At 24.9% G+C, this 23,276-nt stretch overlaps 1 protein-coding gene across 1 annotated transcript; it reads left to right on the top strand.

Annotated features, from left to right (window-relative positions):
* Nucleotides 1-575: 575 nt before the first annotated feature.
* On the top strand, nt 576-2,012 carry BO83DRAFT_303094 (DUF821 domain protein; the record flags this gene model as incomplete). The annotated part of the gene is made up of 2 exons (XM_025527177.1): nt 576-1,530; nt 1,597-2,012. 2 exons carry the CDS (start codon nt 576-578, stop codon nt 2,010-2,012), a joined length of 1,371 nt encoding a protein of 456 aa, XP_025393018.1.
* Nucleotides 2,013-23,276: the final 21,264 nt, after the last annotated feature.

A 23,276-nucleotide genomic window follows, 5' to 3' on the forward strand; every position in this document is an offset into this window, starting at 1 on the left:
GCTTAGAGGTACTTTTTCACAGGTGGATCGCAAGTGATAGACATTAAATGGCAAGGGGTTCAACTGAGCACGCCCTGCAGGGCATTAAGAGCCCCCATGCGGCGCAGTAACCGTGCGTCTAATGAGAAGCCATTTGACTAAGTAGTAGTAGGGCTAACTAAGGACAAATTGATCCTTTCCAAGAAGGTACCTGTAGTGGGTCCGTTGAGGGTCCAAAGGGTCCACAACAAAGAAAGCGAAGCCTCAGAAGTACGCCTCTATTTCCGTACAATTTCTTGAATTGTGGATATCGCAACAGGCATGAATTGTAACAAAGATGTTTTGGTCAATCATGCTCTATCCGGGTAATTTTATTTAGCGCTTCATGAAGTGATGTGATTTTATATCACTAGAACTTGGCCAAGTATTGCAGGTGAGTAATCCTTTGTTACCACTAGCAGAGACGTTGTGCCTTCCCCCCTCTCCCCTACTAGCGACTGACAGCTTACCGTCTGCTGGGGTGAACCTCTATTTCTCTCTGAAATTTCTTTGTACACTCGGTCCTTTCAGTACTCAACAACGAGAGAATCGCTGAAATGGGGCGGCGTATGCAATTTAGTGCCTTCCACATATTCACTTTGGCTTTGGCTGCGGTTCTTGGGATCTCTATCTGGTCACTATGGTTAGGAGTTAACAGTGATAGAGACAACATCCATCCACTGCTCAATCAACTAATCCCCGCTGGCCACTGTGCTTGCCACACTGCTGCTATCTTTGAGTGTGACAGCTGTCTTCGATGCCCCGCCCAGTTGCCCTTTCATGACACTGTTTCCTCGTCCTCTGCACCTCCCACGCAAACTTTCTTTGATCCGCTTGAGTATTCCTACAATGAGACTCAGTGCACCAATCTCTTCCCGGGGCTTTTTGAAGATCCCATCCGTGCCCAGTCATTCTGGACAGCCAGGCATGGAATCAAGAGGACTGATATTGACAATATCAAAATGGTAGACGGCATGGCTAGGGTGGCTATCTACCAAGGACGGCTTTATGTCCTTAGAGCTATGGCGAAGGGGGAGGATCACCGCCGTAAGATTCTAGGAATCTTGGCTTCAATTCATCGTGCCATCGTCTCGGCTCCACAGCTCGCTGTGATCCCAAACACGGAAATTGTCTTTTCTGTTGAAGACAAATTGGAGGACATTGCTGGACCAAATCATCCGCTCTGGGTGTTGGCACGGAAGGCTACTGAAGAATCAGTTTGGCTTATGCCAGACTTTGGCTTCTGGTCTTGGGGCCACGTTGATACTCAGATTGGGCCATATGACGAGGTAGTCAAACACGTGGAAGAGAATGAGCTCCCGTGGGACGAGAAAGAGAACAAACTGGTCTGGCGTGGAAAGCTCAGTTTCGCCCCGAAGCTACGACGTGCCCTACTCGAAATTGCGCGGAATTACGCCTGGGGAGATGTGAAGGAGGTCGAGTGGAAGAACAAGGCCAACTACCTTAGCATGGACAATCATTGTGATTACCGGTTCATCGCTCACGTGGAAGGTATGGGGTATTGCATCGTCTAAGCATTACCAATATCAACGAGAAAGTCCAACTAATGTCTTCTAGGTCGGTCTTACTCAGCGTCTCTCAAATATCGCCAAGCCTGTCGATCGGTAGTAGTGATTCATAAACTACAATATATCCAACATCACCACTATCTTCTCGTCTCGTCCGGTCCGCAGCAGAACTTTGTTCAGGTGGAGAGGGACTGGACGGATTTACCGCACAAGATCCAAGAGCTTCTCGATAATCCTATCAAGGCTCGCATGATTGCAGACAACAATGTGGATATTTTTCGCGAGCGATATCTGACTCCAGCTGCTGATACATGCTACTGGAGGGCGTTGCTGCAGGGGTGGACCACTGCATCGCCTCAGATTACCGAAACTATGAGTGACCCAACCAATGTCTCTAACAAAGGTATTCGGTACGAATCTTATTTACTGCTAGATCCCAGCAGCATGATGCGCTTTAGGCCTTGAGATAGGAACATGTATTTTATAACTTCGTTAAGTGTCGATCGAGTCGGTCCACAAGCCAATCTGGAGAGAGCAGATTCCTCCTATCCTCCGCTAAACCATATAACCTTTTCCTAGGGCAACATAATACTTACGACGATGCGTTGTAGAGAACGGGGCCTCACCACCTGCTCAGCCGTACATAAGCCCCATATGAAGGGCGGTAAGCTCTATTAAGACAGGCTATTTGATGTGAATAGGCTGCTATTTCCCTCGGGTGTTAATTATCTTCTGTCTCATCTTTCTACCTCAATTCTATCTGGGCTTTTACTCAGCGCTGTTTATCTTTTTAAAAAGACATATAATAGCGCATTAATGGTTACATAAAATCAGAGTATTATAAGTTGGAATCCATCTAGAAACACCGCAAAATCGCTGGGTTTCGGGGAGCTTATGAACGTCGGGAATAAGGGCAAGATAAATCTGTGCGTGCGTGCGTGTGTGTGCCTAAAGGGAAGGATTCGTGCCACGGAAGCCACATACCCTACGAGAGTTGTGACTGGTGTTTGTAGAGTGTAGCTACTAAAAAATAAGTAATGAACTTGAAACAATACAGCAATGCATATCTTAAAGCAAGGTCTAAGCTCAACCTGCCTCTATCTGGACATAATGTCCGTCCACTTCGACGAAGGTTCTCTAAAATACCAACTCGGAGAAGCTCCCGAGTCGTCTACCCGTGTTACTGCATGTTACGCATACCATGGACTCGTGTATAGTGATTTCAGGTAGCTTTGGGTAGACTTGGGCTTGTGGAGAGCTAGGCTAGTTCCAATGGGACTATGGCATCAGAGGATAGACCTATTAATCCAGGCCGCTCATACAAGTACTACTTTTGTGGTATACTAGTTCCAACAAGACTGCCTTGAGACGATCTCATCATAGTCTGGATTTCATTCAACTCGGTCTCTAGATATTCCTGCTGCGCCGCACCAAAGTTAGCGCCGTACCAGACACCGGCATTGTGATTGTGATGCTCTTTTGACCAGATACCTTGCAGCCAGGTTGGATCCGTTCGCACACCAAATCTAATATCTGGCCGACCTCGCTGGGGAAAGGCTAAAATGGAATTGCCAGGGCATGGCGAAGAAACAGCGTCGAGATGAGGAACTTGATTGTGGCAGCCGAATTAGCCATAGTGGGAACCGACCGCAGAGCCAATCTGATATAGCAAATGAATGTGTGAGTAAATTCAGCAGAACAGAATGGTGTTAGAGTGAGTATATGTTTTGTTGTCTAAATAAGCGACATAATTGTATAAGAAAGTCACCTCTATGCACAATTCAAGGAGGCTAGCTAGTAAATGATATTAATGATGCCTGCCTTTCCAGTGGCAGATAGGGCATTGTCTTGCTGTTCCCTCATTGCTACATCCTACTGAAAATCTCATCTATTCCTCCCCTGCTATCTCAGTAGGCTTCTAGTACTCCTGGTAAATATTAATCTATTACAAAATCTATGAGGATCCAACCCCCAAGGATCCTCCTGGCGTCGAGCGGAAGATAACATCCGACAGAATTGAACCAAGATAGCATTGTGGGGCTGTCGTCATGTCTTATTGGAAGGGTTTTATTTCCAATGCAACCGTAGTAGCGCGAGATATCTGACCTACTAATCATGGCCGACTATGCCGACACAGGGCCTGACAAGGACTGACATAGATTAAAGCTGGAAAATGGAGCTGGGGACGGAGGTGAACCGGTGTGCTATTTTCTGGATGATTAGTTAACTGACTGTGCCCCCTCATAGCGCTCCTAATTGGAACCTGGTCTCATGTTGCATTGCCAACAAACCCTTGTGGGGCTGATAATCAGAACTCTCATTTAGTGTCCCCCCACCCGGGGATCATTTGACGGATAAACCTCGCTAAATTTCATGATTCTTGGCAAGATGTCACGTAACGGACTTTTTGATATGTAAACCCTAATAATAAACGCTAATCTATATTTAAATTTACTTACTATGTTATGAAATATTTTAGTCCATTTCAGTGAATTAGAGTATTATTATAAGAGTCCATCACTGTCACGTGATTCATTTGAATTGTAACGACTTCTTGGAGCAAAAGATGAATTTTCATGGAACAGTGTCCCAAAAGTGTAATTACACCATCCCTACTCCACCAAGCTGGCACTAGAAGCTTAGCTCGGTCAGGTTTCTCAAAGGAATCGGAAGGAGCTAGACCCTTAAATATACTAGGGCTAGTGCTTATGCCAAGCAGCCAATCTCCGTCGGTGGCCGCGAAGTGGTTGATCACCAAACAATCTATATTCACAAAAGCCAGACAATTAATAGGAAAATCTTCACCTGATCTGCTTGACCTAACTGACTTATTAGACCTACTTGACCTCTTACCATCCCTTCACTGCCCTGTATGTGACCCATGATCTTCTCAATCTCTTATCTGCTCCTGATCCTGTTGTAACTCTCTGAGCTATGTTTTATCTATGTGATATGATCTACTTGTCAGGGTAGAAAGCCTGTCAACTAGGTAAGATATCAATCACTAAACACCATAGATCAATATAGTAATAACAAAGGTAGTCTATATCCATAAGATAGACTGATCCTTCTAGTAGGCAAATCTTCACAACGGGACAACAGTGAAATAATGTCCGACAAGTTCAAGATTAGCACCATTCAATAGCTCTAGAAATAAGGAATATAGTGATATAATTTTCAGTCTTTTAATTTATTATTCTGTGGAGTTATAAATATTTAGAAGATAATAAGATTTACTTCTTAATTTAATTAGTATATAAAACAGAAATTCAATCAGGTTAATATATGTAACAGAAATTTAAATCAGATTAATATCTTTTTTCAGGGACACTAAGCCCAATTAAATCTATTAAATATTATAATAATAAATATTACAATAATAAGCGTTACTTTAATAAATATTATAATAATAAGTATTATAAGAATAAGTATTACCCTAATAAGTATTTTATAAAATAATATATTAATATTTTTAATATAGATTCTTAGAGTCCTATTTATCTTATATATAAGTAAACTTAAATTATATATATTTATTATTTAATATTATTTATTATATCTAAGTTATATACTTTCAAGAAATTTTATTTATTATAAAAATATTAATATATAGTAGTCTATATACTTACCTACAGTCAGTTATAAGAAAAGAGAGGTTACGTGATATTTTAAATAATAAATTATAAAAATAATAATACTATAAAAATAAAATAAAAGATTTTAAATATAATATTATATTAATATTTTAAACCTCCGCGATCCCACCGTGGAAGCAGATAGTAGAGAAGAATAATATTATAATTAATAATTTTATTATAATTTTTATAGTTACATAGTATTCTTTCTTTAAAAGAAAATAATTAAATAGATAATAATACTTTTATAATACTAGAAATTTTTTATTTATTTAATATATTTTATTAGTTTATCTCTCTGCGGGGTTGCTGAGTTTATATTCTAATAATTATTTTTAAATCTCTGTGATTTCTGCAGGAAATAGATAGTTAAGTAAATAATAATATTTTTATAATATTAAAAATTCTTTATCTACTTAATATAATTTATCAGCTTATTTTTCTGCAGGACTGCTGAGTTTATATATCAATAATTATTTTTAAATCTCTGTGATTTCTGTAGAAAATAAATGGTAGAGTAGATAATAATATTTTTTTTATTTTTTTTAATATATCTTATCCTCTCGCCCCTCGGAGCGGCTGGTGAGGTAGAAAGAGAAAGAGATTATGTAAGGATCTAAATCCTTATAACCCTCGCGATACTTATTATCGCAAGGAATATCCATACTGATAGCAGTCCCCATCACGAGGCCTGATTAGTGCTTGTATATGATCCACAGGCTACCCGCGAATAGTGATATATTCGCGGATAAAGAGAGAATAATTAACAATAATATTTTAAAAAAATTAATCCTATATTTTATATTTATAAATAAGATATACTTTTTATATTATTTTATTATATTTATTCTTATAACCTTGTTGCTCAAACCCCGCGAGATACTCTGTCAAGTTATATTTATATAAAATACCAGAAACTATACCTACAAGGAGTTTCCTGAATCCGCTAACTTTTTAATCTATAAGATTAAAACTAATATAACTATGAAAAAATCCAGAAAAGTATAAATTTTTTTAAAATAATCTTTATAAACAGCTTACTCTACTTAAACAGATTATAAATCTTAAATTAAGATTAAGAATTACTGTAAGACTAAAGAGAACCCACAGAAATCTAAATAATTTTAAAAATTTTATTATAAATTTTAAATATTTAAATATTTGTATCTGCTCTCTATAAAACAGTAAATATTATAATATTTATAATTATATTATTTACTAATCCTTTATTACTCAGCAAGAGTCAACCGCGGAGGCAAATAATTAAAATAAAAAATAAAAAATATATATTATAATAGTTTATTTAGATTATATACTTAGTAATCTCTAAAAAAAAAATTATAAATATTTATTATAATTATAAATAAAAAGACCTCTACAAGTTTCTAAAGATTTAATTAAAAAATTCTAGTAATAAAAAATAAAAAATTTAATTACAAATTCTTAAAATTATTTTTTATAAAGAAAAAAGAGACTTTGTATATTTTTAATAATAAAAAAGGATAAAGATAGAATTTAGCTATAAGACCTAGAAATTAAATAAAATATAATTTTATTTATTCTTTAAATTCTTCCCCGCGATGGTTAAATACAAGATACATGAACAGCTAGAATTTTTATTAAATAAATAAAATCTAATAATACTTCTTACAAGAATCTGTCTAAGTCTTAACTAGTAGAATAAAAAATCTAATTACTATTAGAATGTACCTTTAGGGGCCGGAGTCGCCAAATACGGCCATCCTGATTGCCATTTTCGGACACCCTGGCCCCGGAAGCTGAACCTGAAACGGAAACCCATGGGCGCTGTTTTAGAGAACCAAACTTACACGGGCAGTAATATAACAGTAATACAGCTAAGCCAGGATTTACTACAGGTTTCAGTAGTCTTCAGTAGTCCTCAGTAGCTGTACTACTGAGATAGCTCAGCAAAGACTCACTAAGACTTTATTATTCAGAAATATTTATAAAACTAAAAATAACAAGCAGGCCTTCTTTAATAAGAAATAATTATTTTAAATATATATAAATAACTATAACTATCTTATTCTTTCTAGTAATATTATTTATTTTTCTCTTTATCTTTTCCTGTTATCCATCAGATAATTCTTATATATAATAATATATTCAGGCTTTTCTTGGAGAAAATATACTTTAAAAGATAATAACTCTAACTATAAATCCTATTTATATTATATACAGCAGTGAAAGCAGCATCTGGAAAAGAAACTAATATTATTAAAATACTTGCTAAATATCAATATTTCTACAGTATCAGTAAAAGGGAAATAGATGAGATATTATTTAATTAATTAAATCTCTAATTTTATTATAGTAATACTTACTTCTGTTATTAATAGATTCTGTATTAAAATATATCTAGATCTAGATAATCTTTTTTAAAATATAACTTCAGCAGATATTAAGTCCTGGTTTAACTAGATTAAAAAGAACTTTAAAGAGTTTATCAGAATTTATAATATACTTATTAATTACTAGAGAATTTTGAAGAGACTATACTCTTTAAAAAATTATTAAAAAATAAATATAGATATAAAAAAAGATTATCTTAATATAAATAATAATCTCTAAGTATCTATTTATAAGATCTATCTAATAGTAAGTCTTAATATATAAATATTATCAGTTCAAGAATAATTTTGTGTAAATACTTATTATTAAAGCTAACAGATTAGTTAGAAGATCTTTTATAGTATTTTATATTTTATTTTATAAATTATAATTCAATATTTATAAATAAAAAATAGTATTTTTATATTTTTTTAAGACTTAATTTATCCTGTATTTTTACCAGTCAAGCTATATTTTTTTTTAATATAAAATACTGTATTTAATTTCAGATAAATAATATATTAATATTTTTTATAAATATATTAGTTAAGATTAAAATATCTTTACCTTCTATCAAGAAAACCCTGTATAATCAAAATATTAAAATTAATATATTAAATAATAATTATATAGAAAAAGACTCAATGTCTGAGACCAGCTTATATTCTAACTTAAAAGTAAATATAATAAGTAACAGTAATTATTAATTAAACTATTCTAGTATTACAGATAACAGATATCTTAACAGGAATAAAAAAATAAATATTATTTTTTAATAATATATAAAGTTTTATATTATTTATAATCTAGTATCTGGATATTATTATATCTTAGCTGCTATTATATCTATTTTGTATACTAAAGGGAAAGGAAGAAAGTGTCAAACCCTAGGATCACTTCCCTGTCCCTGTTAGCTTAGCTTCACTGGTACACGTACTGTTGAACTAGGTCAAGGAGGTATCAGGCTGATGACTATCTAAGAACAACTAATCTTGGACACGAGAAGAGAAGTAAGGCCAGATAATACCATGCAGCTATCTATAAGTAAGTGCGGATAAGTGTTCTATCACTAAACTTCCAAGTATATAGTTACTTAAAGACAGTATTATTAAGCATGAAGAATAGAACTAGCTAGATATATAAGAAAATATTTTTATATTTTATCCTCTGTATACTACATTGTATACTATTCTGGGTAGATTAATGGTTAATCTAATCATAATCCAGGATTCCAGTATACCTTAAGTATACCCTTAATGGTAGGCTTGATGGTAGATGGTCACATGATACATGACTATTTCAAGCATCGTGTTAGCAATTTATAATTATATTAAATAATAACTTAATTTTATCTGAGTACTGTTCTTATCAATACTTTCTGCCTGGCAAGTCTACTTTATTAGTAAATTAACTAGTAAGAATTTATAATATTACTTCTTTTTCTTTAAGATTTCTTATTCTTAAGAAATATAAAGATATATATTCTTTTTTATATATTAACCAGATTCTTCAGTTTCTTTTCTTTTTTAGGATAGGTCAACATGTCTCACTGTTATATTAATTATGACCGAGTGAAAGAGTGTATTCGTTAATCTAATAAAATTTATAAAAATAGTTATATCATTAAAAATTTCTATAAATATTATTTCCTGAAAAATATTTCTTATATCATAGATTTAAAAAGCTGAAATTGTGCCGCTTGCACTTATTATAGTTAGAAATATGAGAAATAGTTTCATAATAATAAAAAATAAAATAATTTAAAATAAAATTAATTAAAAATATAAAGTAAGCTTGCTAAGATCTTAATTAAGCAGATTTATATTTCTACTAAAATAGCTTATTTATTTAAATAATAATAATTCTTAAAAGACCGTGGTAAGCGGATACTAGATTATAATTTAAATATATTAGAGTAGTTGGATAAGAAGGATTCTTTAAGTATTAAAAATCTTTAGAAATTAAAGTATCTAGCTAATAAATATAATACTATTTAATTTATTATTATATTAAATAATTCTAATTTAATTTAATTAGTTGATTTCTTTTTCTTCTAGGTGAATTTTAATCTTGTTACTAGTAATATTATTCTATAAGCTAGTAATAGCCTGTTAAATTCTTGATAAGTTTCTATATATTTTCTGAGATATTATAGTCTTTCTATTTTATTAAATAATATAACTTATTATTAATTTTCTTATAATCTAGAATTCTTTCGATTTTATATTCTTGTTCAGTATTATTATTAATTTTTATATTTTCTGCGACTCTAGTGTTCTTTGGTGCGGGTTCTAATAATAAAATATAAAATACTAGATGAATTCTATTTATTAATTTTAATAATTTTAATTTATAATTAACTGGTTTTTTTTTTTCTTAATAATGAATGGTCCTAGTTTATAATAATTAAGTTTCTGGTTTAATTATTTTATTTTAATATTTTTATAAAGTAGAAATACTTTCTTCTTTTTTTTTAGGTTAGATTTTTTTCTATATTAATAATCATAATAAATCTTGTTTTATAAGTTCATGAATTTAATGTCTCAGAATAATTAGATATGTATATTTTCTATAAATATAATAATATCTTTAATTATATCAGCGATTGGCTGCTTTTCTATCAGTATTTCTAGGAATCTTGGATAATAACTATAATTAGTATAGAATAGTAAGACTCTGATTATTAAATAATTAGTATTATTATATAAAAATTATGTTATAGGTAACAGGTCTGCTTAATTATTTTATTAATAATTTATATAATATTTTAAATATTATTTAATTATTTGATTAATCCTTTCTATTTATTTATTTATTTATAAATAATAAGCCATTGTCATTTATTCTTCAATTCTTATAAGATTAGCAAGTAATCTCTAGAAATTTAAAATAAATAATTTATTTTTATCTGATATAATATACTTTAGCATCCTGTGGTTTATAATAATATTATCTAAAAATAATTTTATTATTTATATTACTATCATTGTTGTTTGGCTTGGTACGAGATAGATATATTTAGTAAGATAATTAATAATAATTATAATAATATTATATTTCTTTGATTCGGGTAGTAGACTAATAAAATTAATTATTATCTATTTTTATAATTATTATAGTATTTTTTGTATTTATATTTATTTATAGGATTAGTGTCTTGCGGGTTTATCTCTAATATATATTTTATATTATTCCATGTAATCACATACTTTTTACCTGAGATTTGGAATATAATAATTTCTAGTAATTAATTTTATAGTTTTTCAACTTTTAAGTATTCTTTAAATAATTTATTATAGTATATAACCACGATCTCTGTCCTTATATTAGTTGGTATAAAGATTAATTTATAGAAGTAAACTAATTTTTTTTTATTAATAATAATTTTATTTAGTAAGTTTTTACTTATTTTTTAAAGTATTTTATTATCTTTAGTAATATTAGCTAGTTACTTAGTTAGATTATTATCTATCTCTAGTATTACTATAAGATTGGCTTTATTATAGCTGATTAATTTATTTTTATTTTATTTTAAAATAACTGGCTTAATAATCTTTTCTTCTATTTCATAGTCTAGTCTATGATTAAGTATATTTATATATCCGTTTTCTATTTTCTTGCAGTGTATAATATAGAAATTATATTATAATAAGATTTTTACTTATCTTGCCTGTCTTCTAATCAACTTTTTAATTATTATAAAGTAGGTTAAGTTCTTGTAATCTATTTTTATAATAATAATATATTTTACTTCTTTGAGATAGACTTTTTATTATTTAAATATTATTACTATAGCTAGCAGTTTTTTGTTATAAATATTATAATTAAGTTCCGTCTGAACCAACTTTTTTAAATAAAATATAATTAATCTAGATTTTCTATTATCTCCTGGCTGTATTATACATATATTAATAGTATAATCTAATATATCAGTTTTAATAGTAGTTTTCTTCTCTGGATCGTGCTGCACTAGCACTGGTAATATAGTAAATCAATATTTAATACTTTTAAATATATATTATTATAGTTTTTTTTATTTATATTTTTTTATTTTCTTCATAAGCTCAAACAATGGTATTATATAAATAGTATATTTATTTATAAATTATTAATAATAATTAACTAATTTAATAAACTGTTATAGTTCCTTTAAATTCTTAGATTAAGACTAGTTTTAAATAATTTATATTTTAGCTTACTTAGTATAGACTTTCTTTATAAATATTTAATATTCCAGGAATTCTGTTTTTTATATATAGAATTTATATTTCTTAAGCTTATATTGTAGCTTGTATAAATATAACTTATATAAAATAAATTTTATATACCTGATATATTCTTCCTCGGTTTTTAAGAAGATTAAAATATTATTTAAATAAATAATTATAAATTTATTAAGATATTCTCCTAGTATCTTATTAATATATTATTAGAATAATGCGGGCGTATTAATAAATTTAAATAGTATAACTAGATATTTATAATATTTATATTTTATTTTAAATGTAGTTTTCCAGTCTTCACCTTCCGCGATATATATATAATAATATATATTAGTAATATTAAGTTTAATAAATTATTTTATTCCTTGTATCTTATCTTAGATTTCTAAGATTAAGGATAAAGGATGCCAATCCTTAATTATAATTATATTAAATAATTAGTAATCTATATATAGTTGTAAGTTATTATTTTTTTTTAGTATAAATAAGATTTTATGTCTTGCAGGTGATTTTAATAATCTGATATTATTTTTTATTAATTAATTATTAATATATTCTTATAGCACCTGTGATTTTTTTTCAGATATTAAATAAATTTTTTTATATACTAGTGACTTTTCTTTCTTAAGAAGAATAGTATGGTTGTATTTTTTATATTAAAATAATTTAGATTTTTCTAGTTGTTTGAACAGATCCCTGAATTTTTTATATTATAATAAAATATATGGATTATTTTTAATTATAACTAGAAGTTCTTATAAATCTTTTAGTTTTATATTATTATTTTTAGATTTCTATTTTTTCTAAATCTTTATTAACTTTATATTATTATACTTAGATCTCTATTTATTCTAAATTTTTTAATTTATATTACTAGATCTAGATTCTTGCTTCTGAGTTCTAATTCTTATATTATTATTTTTATATTTCTATACCTGGGTCTTACTTCCTGAGTCAGTGCTGTTAGTACTATACTTATAGTATTTTTTAGTTATTACTAGTATTTATTCTAGTAGTTTCTTGAGCTAATCTTATTATACTAACTTAGTTATTATTATTATTTATATAATAATATTCAGAATATTACTTTTTTCTAAATTTTTTTTAATGCCTGGTGTATTAGGTTTCTATAATATTTTTAATTTTTTTATAAATTATTTAGTCTTTACTCTAGTCTTCTACTAGCTAGTAAATTATATAAATCCAGACTTTATATCTAGTTCTTACTAGTATTATTTTAAATAATTATAATTAATGAATTAAAGATCTTTAGTCTTTTAATTAATCTATAGATTATAATTTCTGAGTTATAGAATCTTTAATATAATATTATACTGTTCTAATGGTGTTACATCAAAATTTATGTATTCAAAGTGGTTTATTATAGTTATAAATATAATTTTTAATTTAATTATTAATATAAGAGTTTCTAGATTCTTTTTATTTAGTCTGATAATTATTTCTAATTTTATTTTTTATTTTCCGAGTATCCCAAGTTGCTGCATGAATTATAAATTCATGAAATTTCTAGTTATACTAGAGTTAACTAACACTTGAGCTGGTTATTCTAGTATAATTATTTAAATTTTTAAATATTTTCCTAATTTAGTAGCTGCTAATTGCTGTTCTAGCTAATTTAGTTCTAGTTAACTTAGATATTTCTACAGAAATTTCAAGTTTTTTATTTTTGTTATATAATGTATCATACACTGATTGTCAAAGCAGGCTATCTAATATATTATCTTATAATATAAATATTATTTATATTCTATATATAAATATCTAAAATTAATATATAAATAATAATTCTTTCTGGCTTCTACCACTTCTGGTACTTGTAGTCGATATGTCGCGATATATTTCTGATCGTGATATGTGGAGCATATATCCATATAGTATATAATCTAAGAAAGTTTATTATATTTCTAATATTTTTTATTTCCTTTGAAATATACGTATATATAATTTCTATAATTATATTAAAGATTTATCCTGGTTATCTGTATCTTGCAGCTGACTTTGAATAGATAGTAGTAATAATCTATATTATTTTATTTATATATTGGGCAAAATTTTGGATAATAAAAATATTTCTATAGATATTATTTCTAATTCTTATTTTATATTTTCCAATATCTTAGATCTTAATATGAATAGTATTATATAACTTTTTTAAGTTCTAGATAAAATTATACTAGATTTTTCTTAAACTTCTTTATAATATAATTTAATTAATAAGAGATATTATTTTTATTATCTTCCTGGTTTTTTTTATTTTTATTTTATTGCATGGAGTATGGTTTACTAATATCTGATAGAGATTTTTTTAAAATATTAGATATTTTACTAAATCTCTTCTTACTAAATTTAAGATTATTTAACTGAGTATTATACTTTTTATCTAAAAAATTAAATTTATTCTAAATTATATTAGAATATTTATTTTTTAGAGCTGGTTTATTGCTATCATTAACTTTTATAAGTTAATTAAATAGTTCAGATAGTTAATAGATTTTTTATAATTCTATTAGTATTGTTAGCTTATCTGTATTAGTCTGTTATTTTAACTGGTTCTAGTATATTCTGTTTACTAGTATTAGTAATTATTCTTATTATATGGCATGTAGTTTCTTATTATTTTATATTTATATTACAGATCTGATCCAATCTTCTACTAGTCTAATTTTAATAGTATTATAGACTCTTCTAGTTTTTTTATTTAATTCTAATTAATCTTTATCTATGGCTCTTAGTTATTTTTAAGACTATTATTATTTTTACTTATAGTTTTTTAACTAATAACCTGTTTTATTATAATTAAAATATAAATAGTTTTTTTTATATTTTTTAAGCTTCTTCTTAGAGACTTTATTTTATTAAATCTGATATTATATTATATTTAGTTCTATTAGTTTTAATCTATAGGGATCCTTATATTCCAAACTTCTAGATTATACTAGTTATTTATTATTAGTTTAGTAGTCTTGTTAATTATTTTATTAAGATATAGATTTACTAGTTTATCAGTCTTTTTTTTATTTTATATTATACTTGTATAATTTATTATCAATCTTGACTACTGCTATGATTATTTACTGCAATATATCTAATTATTTTTATTAAATAAGTTTTTCTTAAATCTTTATCTTAAATTTTTTTTTAAATTATGTGATATAGGCATCTTCATTCCAGTTTAAGTAATTAATAACTTATAAAAATTCAGAGATATATTTAAATACTAATCTTATTTATTTAAGTTATTATAGTTTTTATTTAATATTTTATACTATATTAATATCTCTGAATATTTATTTAAGGTATTCTTTGAACCTGATATAATTAGTAAAGATTTATTTAATATTATTATTTTAATTCTTTATTAGCTTTTTCTGGTAATCGCGGATGAATAGCTTGAACTAATTAAATACTATTCTAGTTAAATAAATAAATATAAAAAAAATCTTATTAATCTTATTCTTAAACTTCTTTTTGTTTATATTAAAATATAAATTTAACTGGATTAAGAAAGTCCTAAGCTTTGATTAATTATTATTAAATAATTTTAGTAGTTTAACTTTGATAAACTTAATTATTAATTATTTTTTAAATAACTAGTTTTATTATTTCAAGACAGTAATGCTTTCTTATAATTAATTAATTATATCTATTAATTTTTATATTATTAAGTCTTGTTATTATTCTTTTTTTTAGGCACTGGAATCTTACTGCAGAGTATACAGTGAACTCAAAGTAGTTAATATAATAAATAATTATAATTAGTAAATACTTATATTAACTGATATTTAATATATTAAATTTTAGAATTATTTTTTTATCTCTGTTAACTTAGCTTCACTGGTACACGTACTGTTGAACTAGGTCAAGGAGGTATCAGGCTGATAATTATTTAAAAATAACTAGTCTTAGATATGAGAAGAAAAGTAAGACCAGATAATTTTATATAATTATCTATAAATAAATACAGATAAGTATTCTATTACTAAGCTTCCAAGTATATAGTTATTTAAAGATAGTATTATTGAGTATAAAGAATAAAATTAGCTAGATATATAAGAAAATATCTTTATATTCTATTCTCTATATACTACATTGTATACTATTCTGGGTAGATCAATGGTTAACCTAATTATAGTCCAGGATTCTAGTATACCTTAAGTATACCCTTAATAGTAGGCTTGATGGTAGGTGGTCACGTAATGCGTGGCTATTTCAGGCATTGTGTTGGCAATTCATAATTGTACTAAATAATAACTTGACTTTGCCTGAGCGCTGCCCTTATCGGCGCTTTCTGCCTGGCGAGTCCGCCTTACTAGTAGATTAACTAGCAGGGGTCCGTAACAGAAAGTTTCAGCTATAAATTATTAAATTATATAATATAAGATAATATTATATACTTATTTATTTATTAAAAAGAGATATGTTATCAAGTATAAAAATAATTTATTATTTAATATATTATTATAATTTCTAATACTGATAATATATAATAATATCTTTAAGGCTACTATTCAAGATTTTTTTTAGATATATATAATACTAATTCTTAAATATTAAAAGAGCATCTAGCTGAAGATAAAAAAAAAAACTAGATATATTAATTTTTTATAAATTTAAATATATTTTTTAAAATTATAAAATATCTAATTCATACTCTTTAAAGTTCAAGACCTGGAGCTGATATATTAAATAAATTAAAATATAAAGTGGCCAGGAACATAACTTTATATAAAAAATATTCCAGCATAGTATAATTAATACTATTAATAATAAGATTATTTTTAATATTATTTATTCTTTATAATTTATATAAATATTAATTTAGACAACACTCTATTCTTGATCCATGATTAAATCAAAGATTATAAATCTAATACTGTAAAATACTATCTCAATGAGATAATTAATTTTAATATAATAGCAGTATTTTATAAATATTTATTAAATAAGATTATTTAATATAAACTGAGATTAGTAATCTTACTAGCAGATAAAACTATATTTATTAAATTAATAATTATCCAGACTAAGAAAATTACTATAAATCCAGAGATCTGTTATCTTTAAAAAATCTGTCATGCATTAATTACAGAAAATTACAGCTAGGATTACAAATGTGTAAAAAATACTGCAGATATTAAAATTAATAAATAAAAGAAATATATAAATACTAAGCTTAATAATATACTTATAAAACTTTAAAAAAAGATTAAAAAGAGAAATTATCAAAAATATTTTAAAAAAATAAATATAATTATTCTTAATTAATAATATAAGCTTAATTAGATTTTTTATAAGATTAAATTATAGTCTTATATATCCCAGATTTATTATATTCTTAAATATAAGAAGCTTATTAATCTGCTCTATTATTTAACTTCTAGTAAAATAAATAAAGAAGCTTATCTTTAATAATTAAAATATATTTATTTTCTAATTTAATAATAAAATTGGAAGAAGAGCCCTCAGCAGAATAAATAATTAATAATTTTATTAAAATTATAAATAATAAATTCTTTATTTATCTGTATTATTAAAAATTTTAATTTATTATAATATTTATTTTATTTTTTATATATGCACCTCTCACCTGCTAACCATATAAAATAAAAGAGCAAAACAAACAAGCTCTAAAATTATATAAAAAAAATTTATAAATAAGAATTTATAGTATTTAACTCAGGATTTTATAAATACAGATTATATAGACTGAAGAATATTAATTTTATATTATCTAATATATTAAATTTTAAGAATTATATCTATATTATTTATAGAATCAGACTTAGATTCTAATTTTATTTATTTATATAGATAGATTTAACTTTATGAAACTTATATTAACTTTAATAATTTAAGAATAAAGTTCTTGACCATACTATAATATTATATTATTAATATAATAAATAATGTTAAGAAAGAGACTTTTTTAATTTTTTATAAATTTAATTATAAGAGAAGTTATACTATGCTTTATTAAAAAAATAATAAAATTAACAACCACTCTAGTATAAATAGTAAGTAGACTGGAATATATTATAAGAAAATTAGATAAGTTTTAATTTAAATAAAGTATAACTGATTAAGAGATATTTATAATACAAGACTAGAAACCTGAATTAAAACTAAAACCAAAGCTGAATTTAGAAATAATAAAACTAGAACTAGAAAGTTATAATATCTCTATAAATAAAATAAATTTACTAAAAAAATATAAAGAAAAAAGTATTATTTATCTTTTTTACTAAAAATTAAATAAAAAAATTTATTCTATATTTAAAATTTATATAAATTATAATAAAGTTAATTTAAAGATCTTTCTTTTACTAGAAAATAAAATTATAACTTCTTCTAATCTAAATTTTCTTATTTATGTAAAATAAACTTTTTCGTGATATAATATCTTATTAATATATTCAGAGAATAGTATTTGAAGTTAATTTATTATAATTTTTCTGATTTTTTTCTTAATAAATAATATATTAGTTTCTGTTATAAAAATAGATTTTTTTAATTATTATCTTATTAATTCTTATCTCATTCTTATATACAAGAATATCAGCTGTAATTAAATAGCTTATTATAATATTTCTAGATTTACTAAAATAACTGTATTCTTAGTCTATATAGTAAAGTTATATATATATAATATTAATATAAAATTTTATTATATTCTTGAAAGATGCCGGCTGTCTTCTAATAATAATTTATTCTATAAGAGCCTGGAGAATATACTAAGATTAAAAAACTAGAAAAACAGTAAAATTTTATTTACTCTATTAGTTTATTAATCTATACCAGCTGAAATCTTATAATATTACTATTATTATCACTGTCACAAGTCCTTCGCTGCGTCGTGCTAAGAAATTAAAAAGTAGATTATAATATATAGAGATTTTTTAAACAGCAGCCAACCTGCTTATTATATTATATATTAGGATTTTTATTTATATTTTTTTATATAATTATTTTTATTTTTTTTTAGTTTTTATTAATTATCTAAGTATTTATCCAATGCCTGTTATCTATAAGAAATATAAGTACTAAAATATTTATTATCTTTTAATATAATAAGTCATGCCTGCTATATATAATTTATTTATATCTAAATTCCAGGCTTATTACTTTATTACTAGAGCTTAAATATTAATAAATATTTTAGTTTCTACTTAGTAGAGTATATTTACTGGAAATATTTATACAGTAATTATAAGTATTTACTTCTTCTGGAGAACCAGGGACATGTATGAATTACAGTATAAAATATTATCCATATAATAATATCACAGATTAAAAAATAAGAGTATATATTTCTCTAGAAATTTATAAAATAAAAATCCTGCTCTATATTATAAAAAATTATAGTATATAACTATTCTATTATACAAGTCTGTGCCATAGACTAAGGACTTAGTGACTAATTTAATTTAATTACTAGATAGAACTAAGTCAAGAATAAGTAGTCTAAGTAATATAATAAAATATTATATTAAAAATCCTGATATAAGATATTTTTAATAATAACTAACCCTTATCTTTATTATCCAGGAAAATACAGTCAGCCTGGACTAGCTTAAAATAAATAAAAATAAATCTTATTATTAATCTACAAGTCCAAGTATTGTTTATTCATATATTATAACTAGCATAGAGACAGAGATATAATACTAATAATTAATATATAATTTAATTATTAATAATAGATTATTATATTTCTTAAAACTATACATGGGATCTCCAGTTTATTAAAGTAAGTATTAGTTATATTATAAAAATCTTATATTTTATTAAATATTAGATATTATTCTTATCCTTTTCTTCTACTATCTTTAATGAAATATTAAACTTCTATACTATAATTATTATTCAGAATATTTTTTTTATATATAGTACTAGAGGCCTTGCTCAAGCTGGATATTATTAACTAATTATATAAATTTATTATTATTATATACTTTATTTTAATCTCTAAATCTTATATTATAAATTACTTGTCCTGATAGAATATTCTCAACTATAATATCTGATATTTCTAGGAGATAGTTCTAATATAATAAGTACTAGTTAATTCTAATAATAATTTAATTAAGCAGAATACTGGCCAACTTATAATAAATCCTAATCCTGTAGATATAAAATACCCGGTTAAATAATATCTAGATCCAGCTGATTAGTTAAGATAGATTCTATAATATTAATATTAATAAGATTATTTACTGTATAATTAAAATAGTCCATTACAACCTAATCTAAGTAATTACCAGCGAGATCAGGTCAAGCAGGTAAATACTATAAATTTATAAAAAATATAAATTAAATATATAAAAGAAAATTAATCTGACCAGATTATATTTAATAAAATTTTAAAAGCAGGAATTAAGAATTTAATCTAAATAAATTATTTTTATATATTATAAATTTTATTAATTAATTATTAACTATTTTAATTAATTATTAAATCTCAGGTGGGGATTTTACTCAAATAAATTATTCAAAATATATTAATTTTACCCCGTAATAATTTTAAGATATTTGAATATATATAAATTACTTATTACAGAGAATATTCTCTTTATTAATTAAATATTTATTTATAATTGACCAGTATTTTATCTATAATTTATATCAGAAAAATTAATAATTTATATTTTATACTGATCTGAAAGGTCCTGCTTATTTTATATATATATGATATTAGTTAATATCTTGCTCCATATAATACTATAAATAAAGAAAATATCAGTTCAAAATTATTTTATTTTTATTATAAATTATTATAATATAAAGCTATTGCTGCTCAGAAATAATATTATAAAATAAAAATAATTTCTATTTATTTATATAAGTTAATTTCTAATTAATTTAAATTTTATATTATATATATATCTTCTTTGTATCTCTTTTGAAATAAGAAGAATCAAGTTTTTTTTTATGATATAATAAATTTATCTTAATTTTAATATATAAATACAGTGCCTCAGATACTTTATATAATATTAATATATATATAATTATTAATCTTCTTTTATTATAATAATTTTGTTTTTTTTTTATATTTATTTTATTATTATCTTCCAGTTCTTATATTTTAATATTTTAGTATAATAATAATACTTTTTTCTCTACTAGCGGGATCTTTGATATTAGAACTAACTAATAATATCAGAATTATAATGCTAAAGGACTTATAAAGAACAGATATCTCTAAAATTTAAATATATTTTATAAGAGATATTAATAATTACTACTAGCTAATTTACCACGTAGGAACTGTAACAGAGTAAATATTATTAATAATTATTATTATTATTACTTTAATTTTAATAGATATTATATGTCCAGGAATTAGAATATTAATTCTGAAAATATTAAATATAAGTATTTATTATTTATTATATTTCCAGGATCAGCCACCTGCAATAGCAACTGTTAATAAATTTAATCATTATTTTATATTAGTCAAGAGCTAATCAGCTATATATATTAGAAATATAAGATTATTTTATCTCTACCAGCTGCTGACCTGGCTAATAGTATTATATTAGCAAGTTACTACATGGGCCTAGTAAACAGATATAGTAAATATATATTAAATTTATATATTAATATTTATATAGAACTTACTTTATTTACTAGTTAATAAGACTTTACTCAGAGTTATTATTAAAGAGATAAATTCTCAGGTAATTAAATTAATAACTATATTTATAGTATTCAATACATTCAGAAAATTAGTATTAATTATAAAACTATAGAACTTAATTATTTTTAATTTATTATTTAGTAGATATATTATATTTATATCTTTTTAAATAGCTTAGGATTCTAAGACTTTAACTTCTTTAGATATATTAACTATTATAATAGAGATAAATACTTACTTAATAAAAACTTTTAATAAGAAGATAGAAAAAGCTGTTATTTTATTTATAATATTTTATATTATATTGTTTACTATTATTAATAATATAAATTTTATACTGAAGACAACCTCTTCTCCAATCCAGATTATTATTACAAAGAATATTAGTTAAAATAATATAATTAAATCTAGTTTTAAGATTATAATTTATTATTTTTTTATTAAGTAATATAATTATTCTAATATTTTCTTATCTTTTTTTTAATCAGCCTGCGAGACTTTTATTAAAAATAGATATATTAAATTATTTTTTCTAGTATAATAACTCTGGCTAAGTTTAATTTAAGATATGCTAATCTATATATTAAAAGCAATTTTTTTAACAGAGTAGAATTTACTACTAATAATAAATTAATCTTTTATATAAATTTAGTATTTTTAATAGTTAAAAACTGCTAGGAAGGGCTTAAATATATAATAAACTATATTAATAATCAAGTAATATTATAAAATAACCAGATATATAAAGACTTCGTGAATATAGTAAATATGAAAGATGTCGGATTCCAATCAGGATCCCCTGGGGGGAATCGGGAAAGGAATAAGGGTCTAGTGACTCAGGGTCACTAGACCGAAAGGGGTAGGCGGTCTGGTGTAGAAAGATCTAATATAAAGATAATAATACCTCTTCAATCACTTGACCAGAGGAGGTACGGTCAGGTAGTAATTATAAAATAATAATATAGTCAGGTCACGTGATACTAGTCCTAAATAGGAAACTATGTATTGATTCATAAAATATATAAAGATAAGTATAATTACTGTTAAAAGGAAGCAATCCTACTGCCTAAATAGGAAAGAAATAAATCTTAAGATAGGTAGTAAATAAATTAGATGACTTAGATAACTTAAAAAGCTTGATCCAAATACTTTAAATAGAAAGATATAATCTCTATTTATCTTTAATTCACTGCCTGTAGTGAATGAATCTAGGCCAGAGTCATGAATTATCAATAAATAAAGAAATCATAGTCAACTGATCAGAATAATATAAGAATTATATGCAAAAGAGAAGTTATTAGAATTTTAAAAAATAAGTCTAATCTGCTCCGTAAATATTAAGTATTTCATATAATTTTGTATGGGGCATGTAATAACTCTGGATATTCATGGAAACAAGGGTTTTTATATAAATAAATAAGAATTTAATAGTAAGATAAAAGTGATTTTTCCAGCTGATATATCTCCCCAGGTTTGCATGTATGTAAAATTATTAATTTAACTGGTTTTATTTATTTACTTGAATTAGGCCTTTAATATTTTTTATATTTAGATAGTAAATAAACTTTTGAAATTTTTAATTATTAAGCTGCTTGGTTAATCCGTTCACAGGTATTTTATTAGTTAGAATCTATTTTATTTTGATTTTATTTATATTAATTTATTATTTTAGCTAATTTTTATGAATATCCACGTGTTTGAGTTTTGTATAGTATGGTAAATATGAGTTTATCAAAATTTGTATAGTTTGTATATTATCGTAATAAATATAAATAGATTGGTCCGGGTTAAATTAAATAGCTTTGAAAATTTATATTTATTATAAGAATTACTTACTAACTTAGGTAAGGAATAGAAG

This window comes from Aspergillus eucalypticola (genome assembly GCF_003184535.1).
Source record: "Aspergillus eucalypticola CBS 122712 chromosome Unknown BO83scaffold_2, whole genome shotgun sequence".
NCBI lineage: Eukaryota > Fungi > Ascomycota > Eurotiomycetes > Eurotiales > Aspergillaceae > Aspergillus > Aspergillus eucalypticola.